The 21,264-nt window shown below is 48.0% G+C and overlaps 3 protein-coding genes across 3 annotated transcripts; 1 reads left to right on the top strand and 2 right to left on the bottom strand.

The window, feature by feature from the left end:
* Positions 1 to 557: 557 nt before the first annotated feature.
* Positions 558 to 2,971, top strand: PtA15_7A353 (uncharacterized protein; the record flags this gene model as incomplete). The annotated part of the gene is made up of 6 exons (XM_053170951.1): positions 558 to 802; positions 868 to 941; positions 1,010 to 1,503; positions 1,564 to 1,605; positions 1,783 to 2,300; positions 2,383 to 2,971. 6 exons carry the CDS (start codon positions 558 to 560, stop codon positions 2,969 to 2,971), a joined length of 1,962 nt encoding a protein of 653 aa, XP_053022181.1.
* Positions 2,972 to 9,320: 6,349 nt separating this feature from the next.
* Positions 9,321 to 10,044, bottom strand: PtA15_7A352 (uncharacterized protein; the record flags this gene model as incomplete). The annotated part of the gene is made up of 4 exons (XM_053170950.1): positions 9,321 to 9,329; positions 9,418 to 9,497; positions 9,600 to 9,890; positions 9,975 to 10,044. 4 exons carry the CDS (start codon positions 10,042 to 10,044, stop codon positions 9,321 to 9,323), a joined length of 450 nt encoding a protein of 149 aa, XP_053022180.1.
* A 32-nt stretch (positions 10,045 to 10,076) lies between these two features.
* Positions 10,077 to 10,656, bottom strand: PtA15_7A351 (uncharacterized protein; the record flags this gene model as incomplete). Its single annotated transcript, XM_053170949.1, has 2 exons — positions 10,077 to 10,388; positions 10,504 to 10,656. The coding sequence occupies 2 exons, from the start codon at positions 10,654 to 10,656 to the stop codon at positions 10,077 to 10,079; spliced, it is 465 nt and encodes a 154-aa protein (XP_053022179.1).
* Between the last annotated feature and the right edge of the window lie 10,608 nt (positions 10,657 to 21,264).

Genomic DNA, 21,264 nt, shown 5'->3' with positions numbered 1-21,264 from the left:
TCATATCTCTTTATCCAGACCACCACAAGGGCAGCCTGATCAACCACATACCCATGATGCTCTACCTACTGCCTGGAATGCTAGGAGGCCCACACCAAGTTCAAAAAAAATCCAAAATGTTTCTTGTAAGCTTAATCTTTTTTTTTTAGAGAAAGTTGAGTAGACAGAAAGCAAGCATGGAACATTATGAAAAGAATGAAAAAATGTGACCCAAAACAAGGTTTAGCTAATTGGTGGGTGGACAGTCTGCATTCAGAATGGGGAGATTACAGTGCCAGAATGTCAGGTATGAGCTGATGAATGACTCAGTCCTACTTCTCATCATTCTTTGTTCCAGATCTCATTATACTATATCATTCCTAATATCTTTTTGAGCAAGATACATATTACAGTTTTTGTTTTTCTTGTTTGATATGACATAAGTTTCAGTGCATAACACATGAACTGGGAACTACATATGTTTATATATGTGACTGGGGAGGCTGATGATGTAAGCCAGCCATTGTGCGCCCAGCCCAGGGCCGGCCGCCCCTCGCCCGGGCAGCGGCCACTCGACGATGGACGCCGACCAACTCGCCCAGCTCGAGCAGACCGCCACGAGCACCCTCGCCCACTCCCAGGGCGAGATCCCGAGCCTCGGCCAGCTCCAGCGCCTGCTCAGCCAGCTCAGCCAGCGGAAGACCCTCCTCGACAGCCTCCGCATCCCCACCCAGCAGCCGCCCCCGCCCAAGCCCCAGAAGCTCAAGCTCATCCACAGCCAGCCGACGACCATCAAGATCAGGCGGCCGTCATGCGACCCAAAGTCAGTCCCCAAGCCACACACACACACATCCAGGACCCTCAGACTGACCCCTGCCCGCCCCACAGGACCCCGCTGGCGCCGGCCAAGAACAAGCGCAAACGGACCCTGCCGCCCGGATCGGAGCAGGAGCCCGCCTCGCGTGAGTCAGCCGAGACCCCACAGACAGAGAGAGCGAGCGAGCGAGCGAGCGCTGACGCCCGCCCCCAGCTGAGACCGCGCTGCAGCCCAAGCCCAGCCCGAGCGGCGCGACGCCCCCGGCGGTGCTGCTCCAGCCGCCGCTGCCGAAGCTGCCCCCGCCGCCCCTGCCGCCCTCGCTCCCTCCGCCGCTGCCCACGGCCGCCGCCCCGCCGCTGCCGCCGCTCCCGCCGCCCCCGCTGCCGCTCCCCGCCCGGCCCCCGTCGCCGCCTGTCGACCCGCTCCCCTCGTCGCCACCGGTCGTCGTCAAGGCCGAGGAGCCCCCGCCCCGCTCCCTGTCGCCCGACGAGCTGCCCCTCGCGCTCGCCTTCGCCGCCCCCCCGCCGCCCTCCCCGCCGCCCCACCTCCCCCCCATCCCGCCCGCACAGCCCACGCCCTCCCAGCCCCCCACCCCGACGGCGCTCCTCGCCTCCTCCTTCTTCGCCGACCCGCCCCCCGCAAAGCCCAAGCCTCGCCGCAGACCGCCGGCCCCGGAACGTCTGCGCTTCGGCCGCCCCGGCTCCCACGTACGTCCCCGACCCCCCCTCTACTCTCGTGGAGAAGCTGTGCTGACATGCGCCGTGCAGCCCCCTCTGCCCGCCCACCCGCACCTCGCCACCCCCAAGTCCGTCCCCGCCCACCCGCTGCCGCTGCCGCCCCTCCCGTGCCCGCCGACCAGCAGCAGCAGCACCGGGGGGAAGCCCCCGCCCGACCGGCCCGACCCGTTCGCCGTCCCGGCCGACCCGCTGTACACGCTCCCGCTGCCCGGGCCCATCGTGGTCCCCGCGGGATGTCCACGCACACAGGGCGACGTGCACGCCGACTTCTCCCGCACCCGTCCCCCGGCCACCCAGACGCCCACCCACGTGTTCCAGGGATGGGTGTCGGACCAGTATCTGCGCCCGTTCGGGGAAGACGACCTGGCGTTTCTCGGCTCCGAGCTGGCCAGCATCAACGGCTGCCCCTCCGTCCGCGTCCATCGGCCCCCGTCCGGCGACCAGGCGCCCGACGACGACACCTTCAGGGTGCCCCCGCCCGGCCGCCATTACGCCGACGTCTGGCGCGACGAGGACCGCGGCCTGCCGCCCCGCCCCGTCGCCCCTGGCCCCGCCCCGTCGCCGCTCCTCCGCGCCTCCGTCAACGCACTCTCGCCCGACGCCCTCGCCTCCGAGGCCGTCCGGCTCGGCCCTCTGGCCGCCCGCCTCGTCAGCGCCATCCTTCCCTGCGCCCCCTCCTCCTCCACCCAGCCCGATCGGACCTCGCCCGTCCCGCCCTCCGCCCCGCTGGACAACGTCGACCTCGACCGTCGACTGGCGCACGAGCTGTGTCTCCTGGGCGTCCTCCCGGACCCCGTCCCCGTACGTCCCCTCCCTTCCCCTTCCCCTTACACAGAGACTAACGTTCAGTGTCCACCCACAGCCCACCGAAACCGCGGCCGAGGACGACGAGATCGCCTGCGTCCTGCGGCGGGCGCAGGCGGTGCTCGCACGACAAGCGGCGCTGAACCGGCGGCGCAAACAGACGCTAGCGGGGGCCGTGCGGCGGCGGATGGCGGTGCAGGAGTTCGACGGGGTGCGTGCGGGCCTGGACCGGCGGGTGTTCCAGCTCTTCCTGCGTCGCCAGACGCTGCTCGGGTCGTCGGGACCGACGAAGGCCGGGCCGTCGAGGGGGGCCCCGCCGAGGGGCAGCCCCGCCAGGAAGAGACGGCCCGACGAGCCGCAGCCGGCCGACGAGGATGCGCAGAGCAAGATGGCCAGCCTCGACCGCGCCGCCGCGGCGACGCTCCACAAGCGCCGCAGACTCGTCGAGCGCGTCGGCCCGGTCCTGTTGGCTCCGCCCCTCCCTGGCCCCCTCCCTGGCCCCGACCCTGCACCCGGCCCGTCCGTCTCGGCCATCCACCGGCTGCCCACCCGCTCCGTCTACGCCCATCTCGCTGGCCAGGGACTGGGAGTGGACGAGGTGCCTCTGGACGTCGACCGGCGGTTCATCGTCTGACTCTCCCCCCCCCCCCCCTCTCCTCTTATCCCCCTTCGTCTGGCGTGTGAGGCTGGGCATTGTAGCCTCTCTTTTGCTCGAAACGCGTTGGTGTCGCTGAGGGGCGGGCTCTGGATGGACGGCCTGGAGGGCCCCCTTGGCGGTGTGGCACATCCGAGAAGAGCCGGCTGGGCCTCGATCGCGCCCAGACTGTATGCAAGAGTCTTGTACGGCTGAAGCGCGCTTGCATCGCTTCCTCTCTTAACAGACGCCCGGCCGAACTCAACACACCTTCCCGCGGGGTGCGAGCCCGCCGGGGCTCGCGCGTGCCGGACACCCGCCGGCTGCAAAGCCCTTCAACTCCCCCCTCCGATGATGATCCCCCATCCTTTCCACTATTCGAGCCGCGCATGGCAGCTTAAGACCCTCCAGACTCCTGATCCTTTCCTACATATTCTTAATATTTTCCAATTTGAGGCACAAAGCCATTGTACTCGGGGTCAAATTGCTCGTGGATCGGGCTGGTATGGCGCCTGGTTGGGTGCGGGGACAGGCCTCTGCCCCTTCCACACCGCTTGAAGCCCCTGGTGAGACTGGGCTTCTTGAAGCACATGTAGAAACCTCAATCATGCCACTTCTGACATTGAGGAGTGTTGATCCCCACTTGGCCAATTTTTCATTCTGTTGTAAGATGCTCACTCGTTAGGTGCTGTGCAGGATATTGCCCTGAGAAACTGACTAAACATTGCAAAAACCCTGGTCTTCTCAGGCCTCAACCATGCTACGGTGTGCTGGGCCTGTTGCAATGCCAAAAGCACATACGCAAAGGTGTTGTGATGGTACATTCAAATACATGAGGAGATAGTCTTACACACCAGGTTCAACATTTACATGTGTACACCCTTTTGGTCACCACACCAGATTGGATGGAATAACACAAGGTGAAGGAGGACCAGAGAGAGGCTTTGACCCCCCAATCCTGGAAAGAAGGTGTATTCTAGTTAGGTGCAGACACCAGGGGAGACTTTAACACTCTCCAGAGAGTGTCTGACTGTAATTTTATGTTGTTCGGGGTCTGATGTCAGTCAGATGTGTATTAGGAAATGATTGATCAATTATTCACAAGTCAATGGGAAGTCTGTTATAATTTATGAGGAAGGATCGCAGGACCTCATGCCATGTTTTATAGAACCGTTTCATTCTTTAAGGATAACTCAATTACAACATATAATGAAATGATAGTTACTCAATGCACAGATATTAATCATTTATGGCAAATTTATGTTGATTGATTTCTCTATGTGCAAGGGGTTTCACACACCATGAATGTGACTAGCTGGAGCTTGAATGGCTTTCTGACCAGTTTTACTTGTTGTGGAGCGGTGAAAGGCCCCTCTGGCAATCTGTCACCCCAATGTGTGCCCGTTGTGGTGTGCTGTGCCTGTTGCAATGCCAAAAGGACATATGAAAAGGTATTATGATAGTACCGTTACATACAGGTGGAACCCATTACAAGAGGAGGAGATAATCTTACACACCAGTTACAACATTTACATGCATACACCTTTTGGCAGCCACGGCGGATTGGACGGAAGAATACACGAGGTGGATGCAAGGACAAGGGAGGAGGAAGGAGGGAGGACCAGAGAGAGGCTTTGACCCCCGAATCCTGGAAAGGAGGAGGATTCTAGGTGGGTGCAGAGTGCATGGAAGGTGGCTTGGTTACACAGCAACACATTCTGAGGGACATGGAAGGTGGCTTGGGTACATAGCAACACATGACATCAGGCAGTGCAATATATGCAGGCAGATAAGGTGTGCAAATAGTCTCACTGCAGCATGATTCCCTCATTGTTTGTGTGGCTGTGCAGTACAGGTGCACATATGCTGTGCAACTGAGATCCCCTGCAGCTAAATTCCCTCAAACACATTCCCCTGGAGCTACAATCCCTCACTCTTCAATATAAAAGGAGTTCTTCTCCCCCCCCCCCCCCCCCCGGAGTTTCTCTTTTCCCCATCAACCTATAGGGTTCAGTCACACATGGTAGTTTAGTTAGTATCAACCTACAGAGGTCTGGTCACATATGGTTGTTTAGTAGCAGTCGCAACAATGGGCTGATACACTAACTGTATTGTTAGTGTAGTGTATTGTTAAATTTTTCCACTGCACTACACAAATAATACTTTTATCCTTGATTTTCTGTCACTAACAATACATCTTTTTGATGTTATTTTTTTTTTGGCTGTTATTGTATTGTTAGTGTAGCTGAAATATGTCAGGTTAACAATAACCAAATCCTATTTTTATGATTGTTATCTGTTGTTATTCCTGATAACAAATACAATAACTGTTAGTTTATCTCTGCAATGAATGATAAAATTACTTTCAGTGTATTGATATTTCTGGTAGTAACTTTGGTTTTGAGTTGCAAAAAAATAAATCTAGGCCTTGATGCTTTGAGAATCATTTTCTAGAGGCTAAAAACCATGAAATAACAGATACTGTAGTGCAGAAGATTGTTATGCTAACTCTGATACACTAACTTTCAGTGAAATCTTGGTTATCCAAAAGAAATACACTACCTGTTAGTGTATTTTGAGTGTATCCTGGATAACAATACCCAAGATCTTCAATGAGAAAATTTGGATACACTAACTGTTAGTGTATTGGGATACAACTGGGGATAACAATACCCCATTTGTCTTGCCAAATAATCACAGATACAATAACGGATATTGGCCCGTAGCATAGCGTAGTAGCCCATTGTTGGCAGTATTAGTTTAGAAGCAGTATGTTTGAGTAGTGTAGAGTTTATTCATTTAGCAGAGTTTTAGAGCAGTATTAGAACCAACAACCAACAGCACATTCTCCTTATTAGCATATTAGTAGTAGTAGAACAAATTATAACATCAACAACAGTAGAAGAACTTACCATATCAACCACATTATCCATAGTTATCACTGGTCTGAAAACACATTGAATTAGATATTTAGGTCTGATATAGATTACTATATAAAAGTAAGAGCTATCTTGGAATATGCCTCATTTTTCTTAAATATTGATTACAAGATGTTGAAGCCCGCACTCAATCTCATACTCTGTTGCGCGCGTGGTGCTCTTGGCTGTTTCCACATACGCGCAACTCACAGTCACTAGGTCTCACCATACTTAACCTAACTCAATCTTGCATTGCCTGCGCTCCTTCCAAACTTTAATCTTCAGCAAACTCAACCAGAACTCCACTTTCCAGTCTACTCGCTCAAGCCTCAACAACATCAAAACTCATCTTTATTGCTCACTGCTCAAACTTAACTCTTCAAGATCAATCTCATCAACAGTGGGCCGCTACGCTACACTACACTATTTCAGCGCTACGTGCTAGCGTAGCGGCAAAAAGCGCCCGCCAATTTTGAATAGTGTTAGCCCCGCTAGGCTGCGCTAACAGCGCGCAAATTCTTTGTCAGCGTTAGCACGCCGCTAAAGTAGCTAAGCTCCGCTACGCTGCGCTACAGCGCTTTTAGCGGAAAAAAGTCCCAGCATAGCGTGCACTCTTTGGCGCCCTCTGTGTGTAGCATTAGCGCAATTTCTCCGCATCTGCGCTAACACTATGCTAACAGCTACCTTAGCTGCGCACCCTGTGCGCGTAGCGTTAGCACAGAGATGGTGCAATTCCGCCCACGCTATGCTAAAAGTTAGCAGAATTCTGCTACACTAACACTACGGTTAACTTAGCTGGCCCACTGTTGATCTCATCAAGAATCATTTCTCTGTACAAACAGCAAATATTTAACTTGGACAGCCTATGTAGCTTCCAACTTGGTGAAAAATGCCTGAGCATTTCTTCTTTTTCCTTGCCTCTTTTTGCTACTAGTTATCATTGTTTGCTTACTCTTTCTTCTATCATTAGTTAACCTTGTCTCTGATCTTGTGCATGTTTTATTTGTTAAAAACATTTTTACCTAGATACTTTAGGGTTTGTCCTTTCTCAACTCATTCTCAACCTCATCAGAACACTAATACTCGCAACCAACTCTCAGTTGCTCAACATCTTCTTCACACTCTTCAATTCTCCAATTTTCCATCCTCTCATATAAATGGGTTTTTTATTTAGTCTCTTATTATATTGTTTAGCTTGTTATTTATCCTTATTTCCTTGTTCAGTTCTGGTCTTCAAATACAAATCAACAAAACAGATTATTTAGGTTCTTTACAAGAATCTTGGTTATTTGCATAGTAATATTAGAGGGGCAGGTCTTTCAAACCACCCGTAAATTGTAATAGCCTTTCAACCTATCATACAATTTGTTTTTGAGATGGCATATGGCACCCGGGTACCTGTGGCGGGTGCAGGTACCCCACTGTTTTTCACAAATTCCTCACACCCGCACCCGCCGGTGGGTACCTGTAGGGCCAAACAGGTACTGGGTAGCCGGCAACAAGTACCCGTTTGCCATCTCTAATTGAGATTAAGGTGGAAAGTCCTAATTTTTAATTTCTCTGCTATCGGCACCCCTCTGAAACCCAGATTTATGCTCACATTAGCCCCAACTAGGGCAAAATCCGGCCACCAAACTATTGCCCACCATAGTGATAAAAAAAGGTAGACCCCAGGGCTTTGGGGTCCCTAGGGGATGACCCAAAGACCCTGTCCCAAACCCCGGGTAACAGCCTTACATCACTGTCCCTACAATTTGGCCTGCTCAGATCCCCTCTATCCCCATCCATTGACCTCTGAGGCCCCGTTTGGACGCCCCAATTTTGGTTATAAATTGCGCGATTTATAACCAGGGGTGCTCGGGGTATAACACCTCATTTATGTGTTTGGACCGGCCAGTTATATCATAAAATTCATTACTTGGTATAACAGGAAATTTATTCCCCGAGCCATTCTGGAAATAGAGGTACTGACCTCTATTTCCGGGTGATAAATGGCTGGCCCATGGCTACATACATATGTACTGGCCAATCTAGGGAGTACTACACAACCTCCCAATGACCGGTCAACTGGTCATTGAAGAGCACGCATCAACTTCTGGATGGCCGGTTTGACAGGCCATCCAGAGGACACCCTCTCAATGACCGTTCAACCGGTCATCAAGGAGGACTTCACCTCTCAATGACCCGACCAGTCATTGAGAGGGACTCTACACCCTCTTGACAACCAGACAAGTCATCAAGAGGGATTCTACACCCTCTCCATGACTATTTGAAACCAGTCATCAAGAGGGACTCTACACCCTCTCAATGTCTGGTCAACCACTCATTGAGAGGGTGAGTCCCTCTGAATGATTCTACACCCTCTCAATGAGTGGTTGACCGGATATCAAGAGGGTGTAGAGTCCCTCTTGGTGACCGGTCAACCACTCATTGAGAGGGTGAGTCCCTCTTGATGACCGGATCAAGAGGGACTCTACACCCTCTTGATGAGTGGCTGACCGGATATCAAGAGGGTGTAGAGTCCCTCTCGGTGACCGGTCAAGCAGTCACGCAGTCATTGGGTGGGATTCTACATCCTCTTGATGACCGGTCAAGCAGTCATTGAGAGGGTGTAGAATCCCTCTATGACTGCTTGATTGGTCCCTATTGATGACTGCTTGACCGGTCACCAAGAGGGACTCTACACCCTCTTGATGTCCGGTCAACCACTCATTGAGAGGGTGTAGAATCATCCAGTCATCGAGAGGGACTCACCCTCTCAATGAGTGGTTGACCGGACATTGAGAGGGTGTAGAGTCCCTCTTGATGACTGGTTTCAACCAGTCATGGAGAGGGTGTAGAATCCCTCTCAATGACTTGTCCGGTCGTCGAGAGGGTGTAGAGTCCCTCTCAGTGACTGGTTGGGTCATTGAGATTCATGAGGCGTTAAGATGCTATTGTTGTACGGATGTTTGATTGTCTTCGACTACTGACGGAGGCCAATCAGGATAATGATGAAAAGTGCCATCCTCTTTTGTCCGAGCTGGTACTGTTTTTTTTTGAAGCATGCTGGGAGGCGACATTGTGAGGGAATTACACCGAGTGAATTTTGGTTTGCCAAACAGACTTGTAATAAATGAGTACTATATGATTATTGAGTGGACGCGCCAAACAGACCTGTCATAAATGTGCTGGTTGCATAATTGATTTTATGACAATTGGCTTTTCACTTTTGTGTTATGTATATTATTATGTGATTTATAATATCACACCGGGCGTCCAAACAGGGCCTGAATATTTTTACATAGACGGCAGGTCAGGTAGTGAGACTTGGGTCCCATGGTTGCAGGGAGCAATATGGGCAAGAAAGCACAGGATTACTTATAAGCAGAGAAGGCAGTCCCTTGAGCAAAACAAGGGTTTTTTTTTTGAGGTTAAGAAGAGTTTGAAATTCATAGGCTCTGAATTAACAACAGAGGCAAGGGTCAGTTTTCAAGTTATTTGTCTTCTATAGGGTGACATTAAACTCTGTTTATCAGTCCAACTTACCATCATCTCAGATATTCCCCTGCCCATGGTGAATTTTATGCATCCTATCCCGCGAGCCTTGCAAGCCAGCAAATGATCATCTGGAATTGATATGCCATCAGAGAAAATTGAATAAGACAAAAAGACTAGCCGTCTTAAGCTGGGCATGTTTGTAAACAGATGGGACTCGAGAGGAGGTTTACAATCAACAGAACAAATGTCAATTCCAAGGACTTCGATTGAGTGCAAGAAGATGCCTTCAGTCAGAAGATTGGTAAGCAAGTGAGAAGACTGAGTTTCGAAGACCCGTAGTTTCGGAAACTCCAAGTTGAGGACTTGTCCAATTACTGAGTTGGATTGCACTGAGATACCTTCAATTGTTTCCCTAAGCACTTCAAATAATGGCTTGAGCGTTTGTCCGTTGTCTGAAGAGATACCTGAGACCTGGAGCACTTTGATACTAGACTTGAGCGCAGTAGCAAGGCTGACAAATCCTGGATAGGAGCATTGCAAATGACAAATTTTCAATCAAGTGATTGGTGGGAGCCGTTGGTTAGCAAGTGCGGATCCAATAGAACTTGGTACAAGTTCAGGATCGAGGTCTGCCAGATCGAGTGTCGTGAGGTTCTGGGCGGCAAGAATCAACATACTCAGGCATTGTGGGTCCGGCTGAGGTTGCTTCACTCCAGGTTTTCGTAAGTATATTTCGTATTTGTAGGATGGTCAAAAACCCAATCGAAGAGTGCGTAGATTTCTGATTCGTCCAATCGCTTGAATGATTTCGACGGGGAGTGAGATATAATGTCTGAAACGTAGTGTAATTTCGGTAAGCGAGTCCGAGAAATAATCGGCCAAACATTCAAGAATTTCATATTCGCTCCACAATTCTGGTCCGTTCTTGTGTTGAGTTGACCCTCTGCTCCAGAGTTGATGGGGTTTCGGGGGACTTCTAAGGTCCCAAAGATCCAAGACTTGGCAGTTTGGTCGGGCGGCTGACGATGAACGATTGAGAAGGTGGTTCAGGAGATCGTTTGTTTGGAGATATCTCCCGCGGAGGTGCTTGTATAGATGATGTACATAGAACCACTCTGCTCATCTGCGGCAAACCAGCCTCAAATTGCATGCCGTCGATATTTCACATTCCATCCGGGCGTCGAGACCTGCGAAGGGTCGCACTTCCAAGGATGCGAATTCGACCGTCACAAGATATTCAAAGATGAGCTTGAACACTTCATCGGGAAGATCAAAGATGATGGCCATCTTCAGATAACCAATCACATTAGCTAAATTTCTGGAAGACCTGATCCAAACACTTACAGCCACAACATGTCAAAACAACTGCCTGCTTACCTTTTGTTGGCTGAGGAACCGCTGATGTGGAAAAAGCGTTCGGCACGGCGGAGTCTCGGACAAGTCGTGGTTCTGACCAAAGGGGGGCCGAACTGCGCGGTTGCAACCAAGTTGGTGCGTGGACCAACCTGCACCACATGCTCAACTGCAAACTTAACCCAAGGCCCTCGCTGCGGCGGGTGTGTGTCTCGCGAAGCGAGCCTCCGACAGCCCTTGGCAGGAGGGACCACCCCTTTTTGGCGTGCCAAGAATCTGACTTTGGCTGGGTGGAATATCCAAACCTCTATAATTCCTTGCTTCCTTAACTTTATTTGCAATAAAATTGCTTAGATTGAAGACTGGAGGACTTCCCGTCGAGTCTGGGAGCCTCCCAGATCTCAATTTACACACCCAAATTCTTAATTTTTGACAAAAAGGAAAATGTTTTCCTAGCCCTACAGTTCATTACTTTCATCTGCACTGGTTGAGTTTTTGATAGGTGTCTTATTTTAGGATTTAGAGAGGCATCTAGAGCTCTCTAAATGATGACGGGAAGTCATCCACTAGCTTGTGCCTGTCAAACCAAAAGAATTTGGGTAACTTCTCAACATCCCTTCCAGTCCAAAAAAACCCTTTAAAAACACTCAAAATAAGGATTTTGCACGGAGAGGGTCTGTGCTCCCCAACTCAGCTTCCACAGTTTGCTCTCCACCAGAACATAGAGGGGATCATGGGAGGTAAAAAAATGTGTATGCTTTTATGCAGCATGTTCCAATGAGATTGAGATAATAAAATTGGAGTGGATTAAAGATGGCCCCTTGCACCCGGGTACCCGCCAACGAGTCCAAGTACCTGCGTTAAAATCCCCAGATCTTGGGCACCCGCACCCGCACCCGGCACCCGCCAGGGAAGAAGGGGCGAGTACCCGGGTACTTGCAGCGGGTACTTGCGGGTATGTGCAACTTTTTTTGCCAAAAAGGCCACTCAAATGATTCATTTCACCGCTAGCTCATGTATGTATGTTGACCTACTTCTGCTTGTACATCATAGTCTCCCTGCTTTATCCTTTCCCTTCATCTTTGCTTTGTTCTTCTGGTTGAGTTTCCATTTATGCAACACCCCAGGTTTAATCTTACCGTTTTTTGAGTAAAACGCCACAGCCATGCCTTGACTAACCAATGCCGCGCTGAGGCAGTGCCTTCAAAAGGAGACGTAGTCCCGGCCAAAACTGAAAGATTGCTCAACGTCCACAGTGGTCCCTGTATTAAATGTAGTGTTAGTTCAAAAATCAATAAGCAATCAATCTAGAGTAAAGTAACCTACCCGGGCAGCTTAGCACATCCAGTGCCATCTGGAGGAGGCCACCATGGGAATTGCCAGCGCGTCGTTGTTGCATCCACCATTTGAGGGGGTCAACTGGCCGTCCATCTTCCTTCAGCGCCAAGCCTCCAGCAAGCCACATGGTGAGCGGATTGGTGTTGGTGCTTGCTCCACGTGCTGCTGAAGCACTCAGCAAACCTGCAATCACACCTTTTGGAGGCTGATGTGAATCATGTTAGCGGATGATTGATTGAATTGTATATGATGTATGGTAAGATGTTTACTCACTATTGAAGCGCCAGTATTTTCTTTCTGGGAGGTGTTTGGTTGAGGTGGAGGTCGATACTTACTTTCCCACATCTCGCGATGAAGTCTTATGGCCTCTTCGATCCATTTGGGCTCCCATTTGGCGAGTTTGAAATACTCATCCTTGAAGGATGGATGAAGAACTGAAAATTTCAAAGCAAGTCAGTACATTGAGGATGTTGTACGAAATAAAAGCAACAAGAGAGAAGAAAAAGATATGAGAACTCACCCATAGCTACTCGGTACAACAACGAGCAGTCCGTAAGAGTATAGTACTTGTTTGTGAGCTGGAGTCCTGCACGACAGGCATTCCTCAAAGCCGGCGGGTACTGTGCTTTCTTTTGTGAAATGGCGGTGAAAAGGTGGCATGTGATCTGGTCTATAAAAACAACTATATCTGCTATTCAGGCGCCGCCGGGAGTCGAGACTTGTAGTGTTATGTCAAAGAAGGGTTGAAGGACCTCGACGAGGTCACTTGCAAAATCAAAATCGTCCTGGTTGATCTGATGTTCTTGAGAGAGGCCATATTGTCTATCTGTTTGCCACTCCAAACTGAAATAGCAAGTACATCAGTTAAAATATTGGCTGATGATATGAGTAAGAGAAAGATAGACTCACACTGCAACCGAGCATCTCAAGACACCAACCAACTGTGTCAAAGTGGAGTTCCATCGGGTCCTCACATCCCGCTGGATGTTATGCGGCTTTTTACACTCATTAGCCCTAAAAAGCTCAACAAAAAGTGACTTCGAGTTTGGTGATTTATTCAGCTTGCAAGAGATTGCTCAGAACTAGCTGGCATAAGTCAGCAAAGAAAAAAATATTGAGGGGGATGAAGTTGGCTTACCCTTGCCAGGGTCTGTTTGCAAGATTTGGAAGTATATCAATTGTCTTTGTCTTCATCACTCAGCCCATTAACATCATCATCCTCAAGTTCGATCTCCTCCAGGTTGATGAGATCGGCCGCCAGAAGATTTAGGTCACTATTTTCATCATCCCCATCATCTTCTGAATTGCCTGCAGCGTTGTCAAAGCTGTTTAAACAAAGATGGCATTCAGTCATCAAACTCAAGGATGAAGATGATGAGAATGATGAGACAAGAACCAAAAGACTTACTGTTGAATCTGGTCATCTGGATCCTCAGGATCATCTGGATCCAGAGGATCGTTGTCAGAGTTGTCTTCATTGGCCGAGGCAGTTTTTGTTTTTGCATGGCTTCCGAATGGTTGCAATATCACCTGTACAATCAGATTTAAAATGTGTGCGAAGCACCTGATCCATTGTGGTTCACCTTTGAATTGGGGCCACCTGAACCTTGAGATCTCCTCAACCATGGTCTGATTATTTGAAGCATTGTCCGTAACGATTCCACATATCTGTGAGGTAAGAGAACCAAAAATCAGCCAATTAGCCAAGGAAAGAGAGAAGATTTGCTTACCTTGTCCCTCAAACCAAACTTATCAACAATCAGCTGGACCGTTTCTGCTATATAAAAACCTGTATGACTTTTTTTTAACCTGACAAAATCAAGGGGCATGGCCTCCAAGTAAAATCCATCCGCTTTATCCTCTACCATGCAATATATCACGGTCCCTAATAGATCATATCTGCTTTGTGACTTCCAGGCGTCAAGACCCAAGTAGATTGCCCCGGTGTGAGCCTAGTGAGACAACAATTCAGCCCATTTTTGTATGATAAGTGGGAAAGATGTAAAACCAACCTTCAAGGATTTAATAATGGAATCCTGAACAGCTGTGTATAACCGGCCAATGTTGTTTGATACAGCCTTTCGGGTTGGTAAGTGTCGCACAACAGTTGGGTGCAATATCCCTTGATGTGCCTGCTCTCCTAGAGCGGAGAAAAGACGGGCAGCTTTGGCGCACCAAACCGCACAAAGCTGGGGTACCTGTTGCATCCTAGAGGTCAGCTATGCTTTGGTGAGAATAGATGGACGGCAAGGGGGGTGTTGGACAACTCACATCCCAAGCGTCAATATGATTACTGCCCGATATCCCCATTGACGTTAACGTTTGCGCTTTGGTGTCATGGGCTTTCTTGATGCAACTAGCCACGTGCTTTGCAAGATTACTAGGTGACGTATTGTATGTTGGTCGGTGGATCTTGCTGCCGCAACTGAAATATAAAAGGAGACCGTTATAAGAGAATTGGACTAGGATAAAATGAGAGAAGTACTAACTTTCAACAAGAGTAAGCAATCATATTGCGGCCATGTTTGTCCACCTGATCGGAGATCTGGGGGGGATGATAAGCGGCATAGCAAGAACTTAGCTGGTTTTTGTGCACTCGGATTGCTTTTTCTACCAAGCAGCAAATAAAAACGGTAAGTATTACATCTCGGATCAATCCTATAGTGAACTGAATCACTCACTAAGCTCCTGTTCATCTGTCAGCCCCTCGGACCTTGAGGTTTGAGTGCCCCCTGGGTTGCTCAGGTCGGGGTTTTTCTCATTGGCATCGTCATCAGACTCGGAGTTGTTGATGGTGATACAATTTTGTTTCTTATTTGCGGGGGTACAACTGGCGACTGAGGAGGTGGGTGATTAAGCTGCTTTGCAGCGCTTCTTGCTTTTCTGTTTAGGTGCCATTGATGGTTGAGGCAGGAGGGCCGGTCGGATCGGGCTGGGGGCAACATGGCATATGGTGTCAACTGGCTACTATGTCAGAGCCACCGTGACATAATATCACAGAAAAATAATAAAAATTGTTACATATGTTAGAGACATTATTACTAAATCTCCTACATATGTAACACCATAAAAAGTATAAATATTACCTATGAAAGAGACATTATTACGTACTCTTACATATGTAAATTGTAGAATATTACTTCAGATTCCTAATCTACGCCTAAAATAAACTAGGGTACCTCATTGCAACGTACCCTAAACTCTTACTCCTTCCCTGTGTAAATTACACATGAAAATATACCCAGTTACCACGGATAAAGTAGCGCTCATGCTTATATGCTCATGTAAATATGCTTGTAAGCGCCACAGACACCCAAAAAGGCCGTAATCACGCTATACTATGAAGATATGACACCTTCTGAGTCCCATGAGCGCCTAGAATGTTCCATTACATATGTAATGATGTAAATAAGACATTCTTGACGCACAGAGATAAGAAGTACCAACCAATTGGTACATGTGATGTCATTATGTAGACCAAAGCAGAACAATTGGCCACACGTGACAGCCTGCATGTCCCAAACAGTAATTACCATTATGTAACCTGTAAATTAGCCTAAAACAATTACCATGTGTTTCAGACTAATTATGATACAGGAGCATCATAAGTGGCCCAATCTAGAAGATAGGACACACGTAACAACCCCTACTAGTTAGAAGTGTTTTAGACTAGTCCTGAGACGGCCAAATATTACTTTTGCAGCCATTTGCACGCCCCAAAAAGGAATAGTCCTCCTGTAGCGTTGCCAAATTGGTCTAGAATCACGCCCACAAGTTGGCCAACCGCCAAATTGAGCCAGAATTACGCCCACAAGTTGGCCAGCAGCTATATGGCTCCCTGAGCGCCCTCTGAGGGCTTTCATGACTATTTAAAGGGCCCTCTGTGCGCTCCAAAGACCCTCCCTCATGCTATTACACCTACTCTGATCATTACCCGCTTCCAACACGTGCTCAACACCTGTTCTCTGCCTGGTAAGATCCTTAGTTGCTGAATATAGCTCAATTCCTTCGTCTGAATCTGCTCAGATTCTCCCCTGAAGAACCTCAAGAATTTAAGGGCTTAATTCTAGTAAGTTTAACCCCTTTCTCTTGAGATTCTCCGCTTCATTCTTGCTGGAATCTAAACCACCCCTGCTTGCAGGCCCCAGTACTAACAGGTAACTAAATGTTCTGCTGTTGCACGATACCTTAGAGGGATCTAAACCACTCCTGCTTGCAGGCCCCTCTTATTTTAATTATATTAATTTTATTAACATAATTAAACTACTATTTCTCTATTTTTTACGCCACACAACCTCTCCAAAGCCTTGGATATAATCCCTAGAGTCCTTAAAACTCTATTATTTCACTTTGCAGCTCGTGTAGCTAGAAGGATTATTGTCCTTGGCATCACGCAGGCTGACATATGGTATGCCATATGTATATATAGGGCCCGCCGGCGGGTGCAGGCCGCGGGCGCGGGGGTCCAGATTTTGTGCGATTACGCGTAATCAGAAAAAACATATTACACAGGACAGTGATGTTGTGTGATCTGGCGGCGTGGGCAGGGCGAGTATTTGGCGGGTACTTGGCGCGGGTACCCGCCATTTTTTTGCCCCAGAATCTGGACACCCGCACCCGCCGGCAGCACCCGACGGCGAGTACCCGCCAAACCTTGACAGGTACCCGCAAACGGGAACCTTGTGCCATCTTTAGTTTCCAAATATCACTACTTTGGTAGTTTCTGGGTGTTTCTGTCACTATATCTCATCCCAGCTTGGGAATTCTTCTGCCATATGGTTACCAAAATGTTTACAAGCGGCCAAAGTTTCATTATGTACCTTTGCTCACCACAAAACCCCCAAATGTAGCAGCTACAGTCTGATCAGTTTCCAAATATCACTACTTTGGTAGCTTCTTGGTTTTTCTGCCACTATATCTCATCCCAGCGTGGGAATTCTTCTGTCATATTGTAACAAAAATATTAACAAGCCCCCAAAGTTTCATTATGTACCTTTATTGACCACAAAACCCCCAAATGTAGCACCTACAGTCTGATCAGTTTCCAAATATCACTACTTTGGTAGTTTCTGGGTTTTTCTGCCACTGTATATCATCCCAGCGTGGGTGTTCTTCTGCCATGTGATTACCAAAATGTTTACAAGTGTCCAAAATTTCCTTACGTACGTTTTTTCACCACAGGACCCCCGAATGTAGCAGCTACAGTCTGATCAGTTTCCAAATATCACTACTTTGGTAGTTTCTGGGTGGTTCTGCCACTATATCTCATCCCAGCGTGGGTATTCTTCTGCCATATGGTTACCAAAATGTTGACAAGCCCCCAAAGTTTCATGATGTACTTTTGCTGACCACAAAACCCCCAAATGTAGCAGCTACAGTATGATCAGTTTCCAAATAGCACTTCTTTGGCAGTTTCTGGGTGTTTCTGCCACTATATCTCATCCCAGCCTGGGTATTCTCCTGCCATATGGTTACCAAAATGTTTACAAGCCCCCAAAGGTTCATTATGTACCTTTGCTGACCACAAAACCCCCACATGTAGCAGGTACAGTCTGATCAGTTTCCAAATATCACTACTTTGGTACTTTCTGGGTGTTTCTGCCACTATATCTCATCCCAGCGTGGGAATTCTTCTGCCAGATTGGTAGTAAAGGTACTTGTTGAAACTTTGAGGGCTTGTAAACATTTTGGTAACCATATGGCAGAAGAATTCCCACGCTGGGATGAGATTTAGTGGCATAAAAACACCCAAAAACTACCAAAGTAGTGATATTTGGAAACTGATCAGACTGTAGCTGCTACATTTGGGGGTTTTGTGGTGAAAAAAGGTACACAATGAAATCTTGTCCGCTTTTAAACATTTTGGTAACCATATGGCAGAAGAATTCCCACGCTGTGATGAGATATAGTGGCAGAAACACCCAGAAACTACCAAAGTAGTGATATTTGGAAACTGATCGGACTGTAGCTGCTACATTTGGGGGTTTTGTGGTCTACAAAGGTACATAATGAAACTTTGAGGGCTTTTAAACATTTTGGTAACCATATGGCAGAAGAATTCCCACGCTGGGATTCGATATAGGGGCAGAAAAACCCAGAACATACCAAAGTAGTGACATTTGGAAACTGATCAGACTGTAGCTGCTACATTTGGGGGTTTTGTGGTGAACAAAGGTACGTAATGAAATTTTGGACGCTTGTAAACATTTTGGTAACCATATGGCAGAAGAGTTCCCACGCTGGGATGAGACACAGTGACAGAAAAACTTAGAAACTACCAAAGTAGTGATATTTGGAAACTGATCAGACTGTAGCTGCTACATTTGGGGGTTTTGTGGTCAGCAAAGGTACATAATGAAACCTTGGGGGCTTTTAAACATTTTGGTAACCATATGCTACATTTGGGGGTTTTGTGGTCAGCAAAGGTACATAATGAAGCTTTGGGGGCTTCTCAACATTTTGATAACCATATGGCAGACAAATACCCACACTGGGATGGGATACCTTGGCAGAAAAGCCCAGAAACTATCAAAGTAGTGATATTTGGAAACTGATCAGACTATAGCTGCTACATTTGGGGGTTTTGTGGTGAACAAAGGTACATAAGAAGATTCTGGACGCTTGTGAACATTTTAGTAACCATATGGCAGAAGAATTCGCGCGCTGGGATGATATACAGTGGCAGAAAAACCTAGAAACTACCAAAGTAGGGATATTTGGGAACTGATCAAACTGTAGCTGCTACATTTGGGGGTTTTGTGGTCAGCAAAGGTACATAATGAAACCTTGGGGGCTTGTCAACATTTTGGTAACCATATGGCAGGAGAACACCCACACTGGGATGATATATAGTGGCAGAAAAACCCAGAAACTACCAAAGTAGTGATATTTGGAAACTGATCAGACAGTAGCTGCTACATTTGGGGGTTTTGTGGTCAGCAAAGGTACATAATGAAACTTTGGCCGCTTGTAAACATTTTGGTAACCATATGGCAGAAGAATACCCACGGTGGGATGAGATATAGTGGCAGAAACATGCAGAAACTACCAAAGTAGTGATATTTGGAATCTGACCAGGCTGTAGCTGCTACATTTCGGGGTTTTGTGGTGAACAAAGGTACGTAATGAAATTTTGGACTCTTGTAAACATTTTGGTAACCATATGGCAGAAGAATACCCACGCTGGGATGAGATATAGTGGCAGAAACACCCAGAAACTGCCAAAGAAGTGATATTTGGAAACTGATCAGGCTGTAGTTGCTACATTTGGGGGGTTTGTGGCAAACAAGGTACATAATGAAATTTTGGACGCTTGTAAAAATTTTGGTAACCATATGGCAGAAGAATTCCCACGCTGGGATGAGATACAGTGGCAGAAAAACCCAGAAACTGCCAAAGTAGTGATATTTGGAATCTGATCAGACTGTAGCTGCTACATTTCGGGGTTTTGTGGTGAACAAAGGTACGTAATGAAATTTTGGACTCTTGTAAACATTTTGGTATCCATATGGCAGAAGAATACCCACGCTGGGATGAGATATAGTGGCAGAAACACCCAGAAACTGCCAAAGAAGTGATATTTGGAAACTGATCAGGCTGTAGTTGCTACATTTGGGGGGTTTGTGGCAAACAAAGGTAAATAATGAAATTTTGGGCGCTTGTAAAAAGTTTGGTAACCATATGGCAGAAGAATTCCCACGCTGGGATGAGATACAGTGGCAGAAAAATCCAGAAACTACCAAAGTAGTGATATTTGGAAACTGATCAGATTGTAGTTGCTACATTTGGGGGTTTTGTGGTGAACAAAGGTACATAATGAAATTTTGGCCGCTTCTCAACATTTTGGTAACCATATGGCAGAATAATACCCACGCTGGGATGAGATATATTGGCAGAAACACCCAGAAACTGCCAAAGTAGTGATATTTTGAAGCTGATCAGACTGTAGCTGCTACATTTGGGGGTTTTGTGGTGAACAAAGGTACGTAATGAAATTTTGGACGCTTGTAAACATTTTGGTAACCATATGGCAGAAGAATTCCCACGCTGGGATGAGATACAGTGGCAGAAACACCCAGAAACTGCCAAAGTAGTGATATTAGGAAACTGATCAGACTTCAGTTGCTACATTTGGGGGTTTTGTGGTGAACAAAGGTACTTAATGAAATTTTGGAGGCTTTCAAACATTTTGGTAACCATCTGGCAGAAGAATTCCCACGCTGGGATGAGATACAGTGGCAGAAACACCCAGAAACTGCCTAAGTAGTGATATTTGGAAACTGATCAGATTGTAGTTGCTACATTTGGGGGTTTTGTGGTGAACAAAGGTACATAATGAAATTTTGGCCGCTTCTCAACATTTTGGTAACCATATGGCAGAAGAATACCCCCGCTGGGATGAGATATATTGGCAGAAACACCCAGAAACTGCCAAAGTAGTGATATTTTTAGGTTCAGTCTGTCGGGGAAGGAAGGCTTCTGTTCAGGCTGTCTAGCTAAATAGTAGATTGCTAGATGGGGAAAGTTAGATGATCTTTCCCTGGCTCTCCCTTGTGGTTTGGAGAGCGTGACATGTATGTACAATGAAGTGACATGCCTCTGGGGAGCGCTACGGCGCGCAAGCGCGGCTCATAACACTACCCCGCCCTTAACGCCCAAGCCCCCGGCCCTGCGTCCTCTCCCTGGGTGGCGTTAAAAAACCCTGTAGGGAAAAAGCCTCACCCCTCACTTGAATCTCCTCCTCCTCCTATGCCGCGCCGCTGCTTCTGGAAAGTTTTTGTCGAATTCCGTGACTAGTTGTTGGCAATTTTGAAGATTTGATTCCGGTTCCCACGAGTTTTCTTCTGGCCCGTAACCTTTCCACGCCACCAGGTACTCCTTCCTTCGTCGTTGTTTCCTGCAGTCTAAGATCTCCGCCACCTCCCACTCTTCCGCTCCTTCGACCATCACTGGTTGGGGTTCCTCCACCGCGCGTCCTTCAATCGTGTCCGGCGCGTGTTTTCGCAGAACTGAAACATGAAATGTGGGGTGGACTCCCTTCATTGAAAGAGGCAATGTTAGCTTGTACACTGATGGGGATATCTGTTCTGATATGGGGAAGGGTCCTAGCCATCTATGGGATAGTTTGGGACAGGGTCTTGTAGTGGATATGTGTTTGCTATTCAGCCATACCGCATCCCCTACTTGCCACCTTGGGGTAGGCGC

The sequence above is a fragment of the Puccinia triticina genome, chromosome 7A (genome assembly GCF_026914185.1).
Source record: "Puccinia triticina chromosome 7A, complete sequence".
NCBI lineage: Eukaryota > Fungi > Basidiomycota > Pucciniomycetes > Pucciniales > Pucciniaceae > Puccinia > Puccinia triticina.
This window is presented reverse-complemented; position numbering and strand designations above follow the sequence as displayed.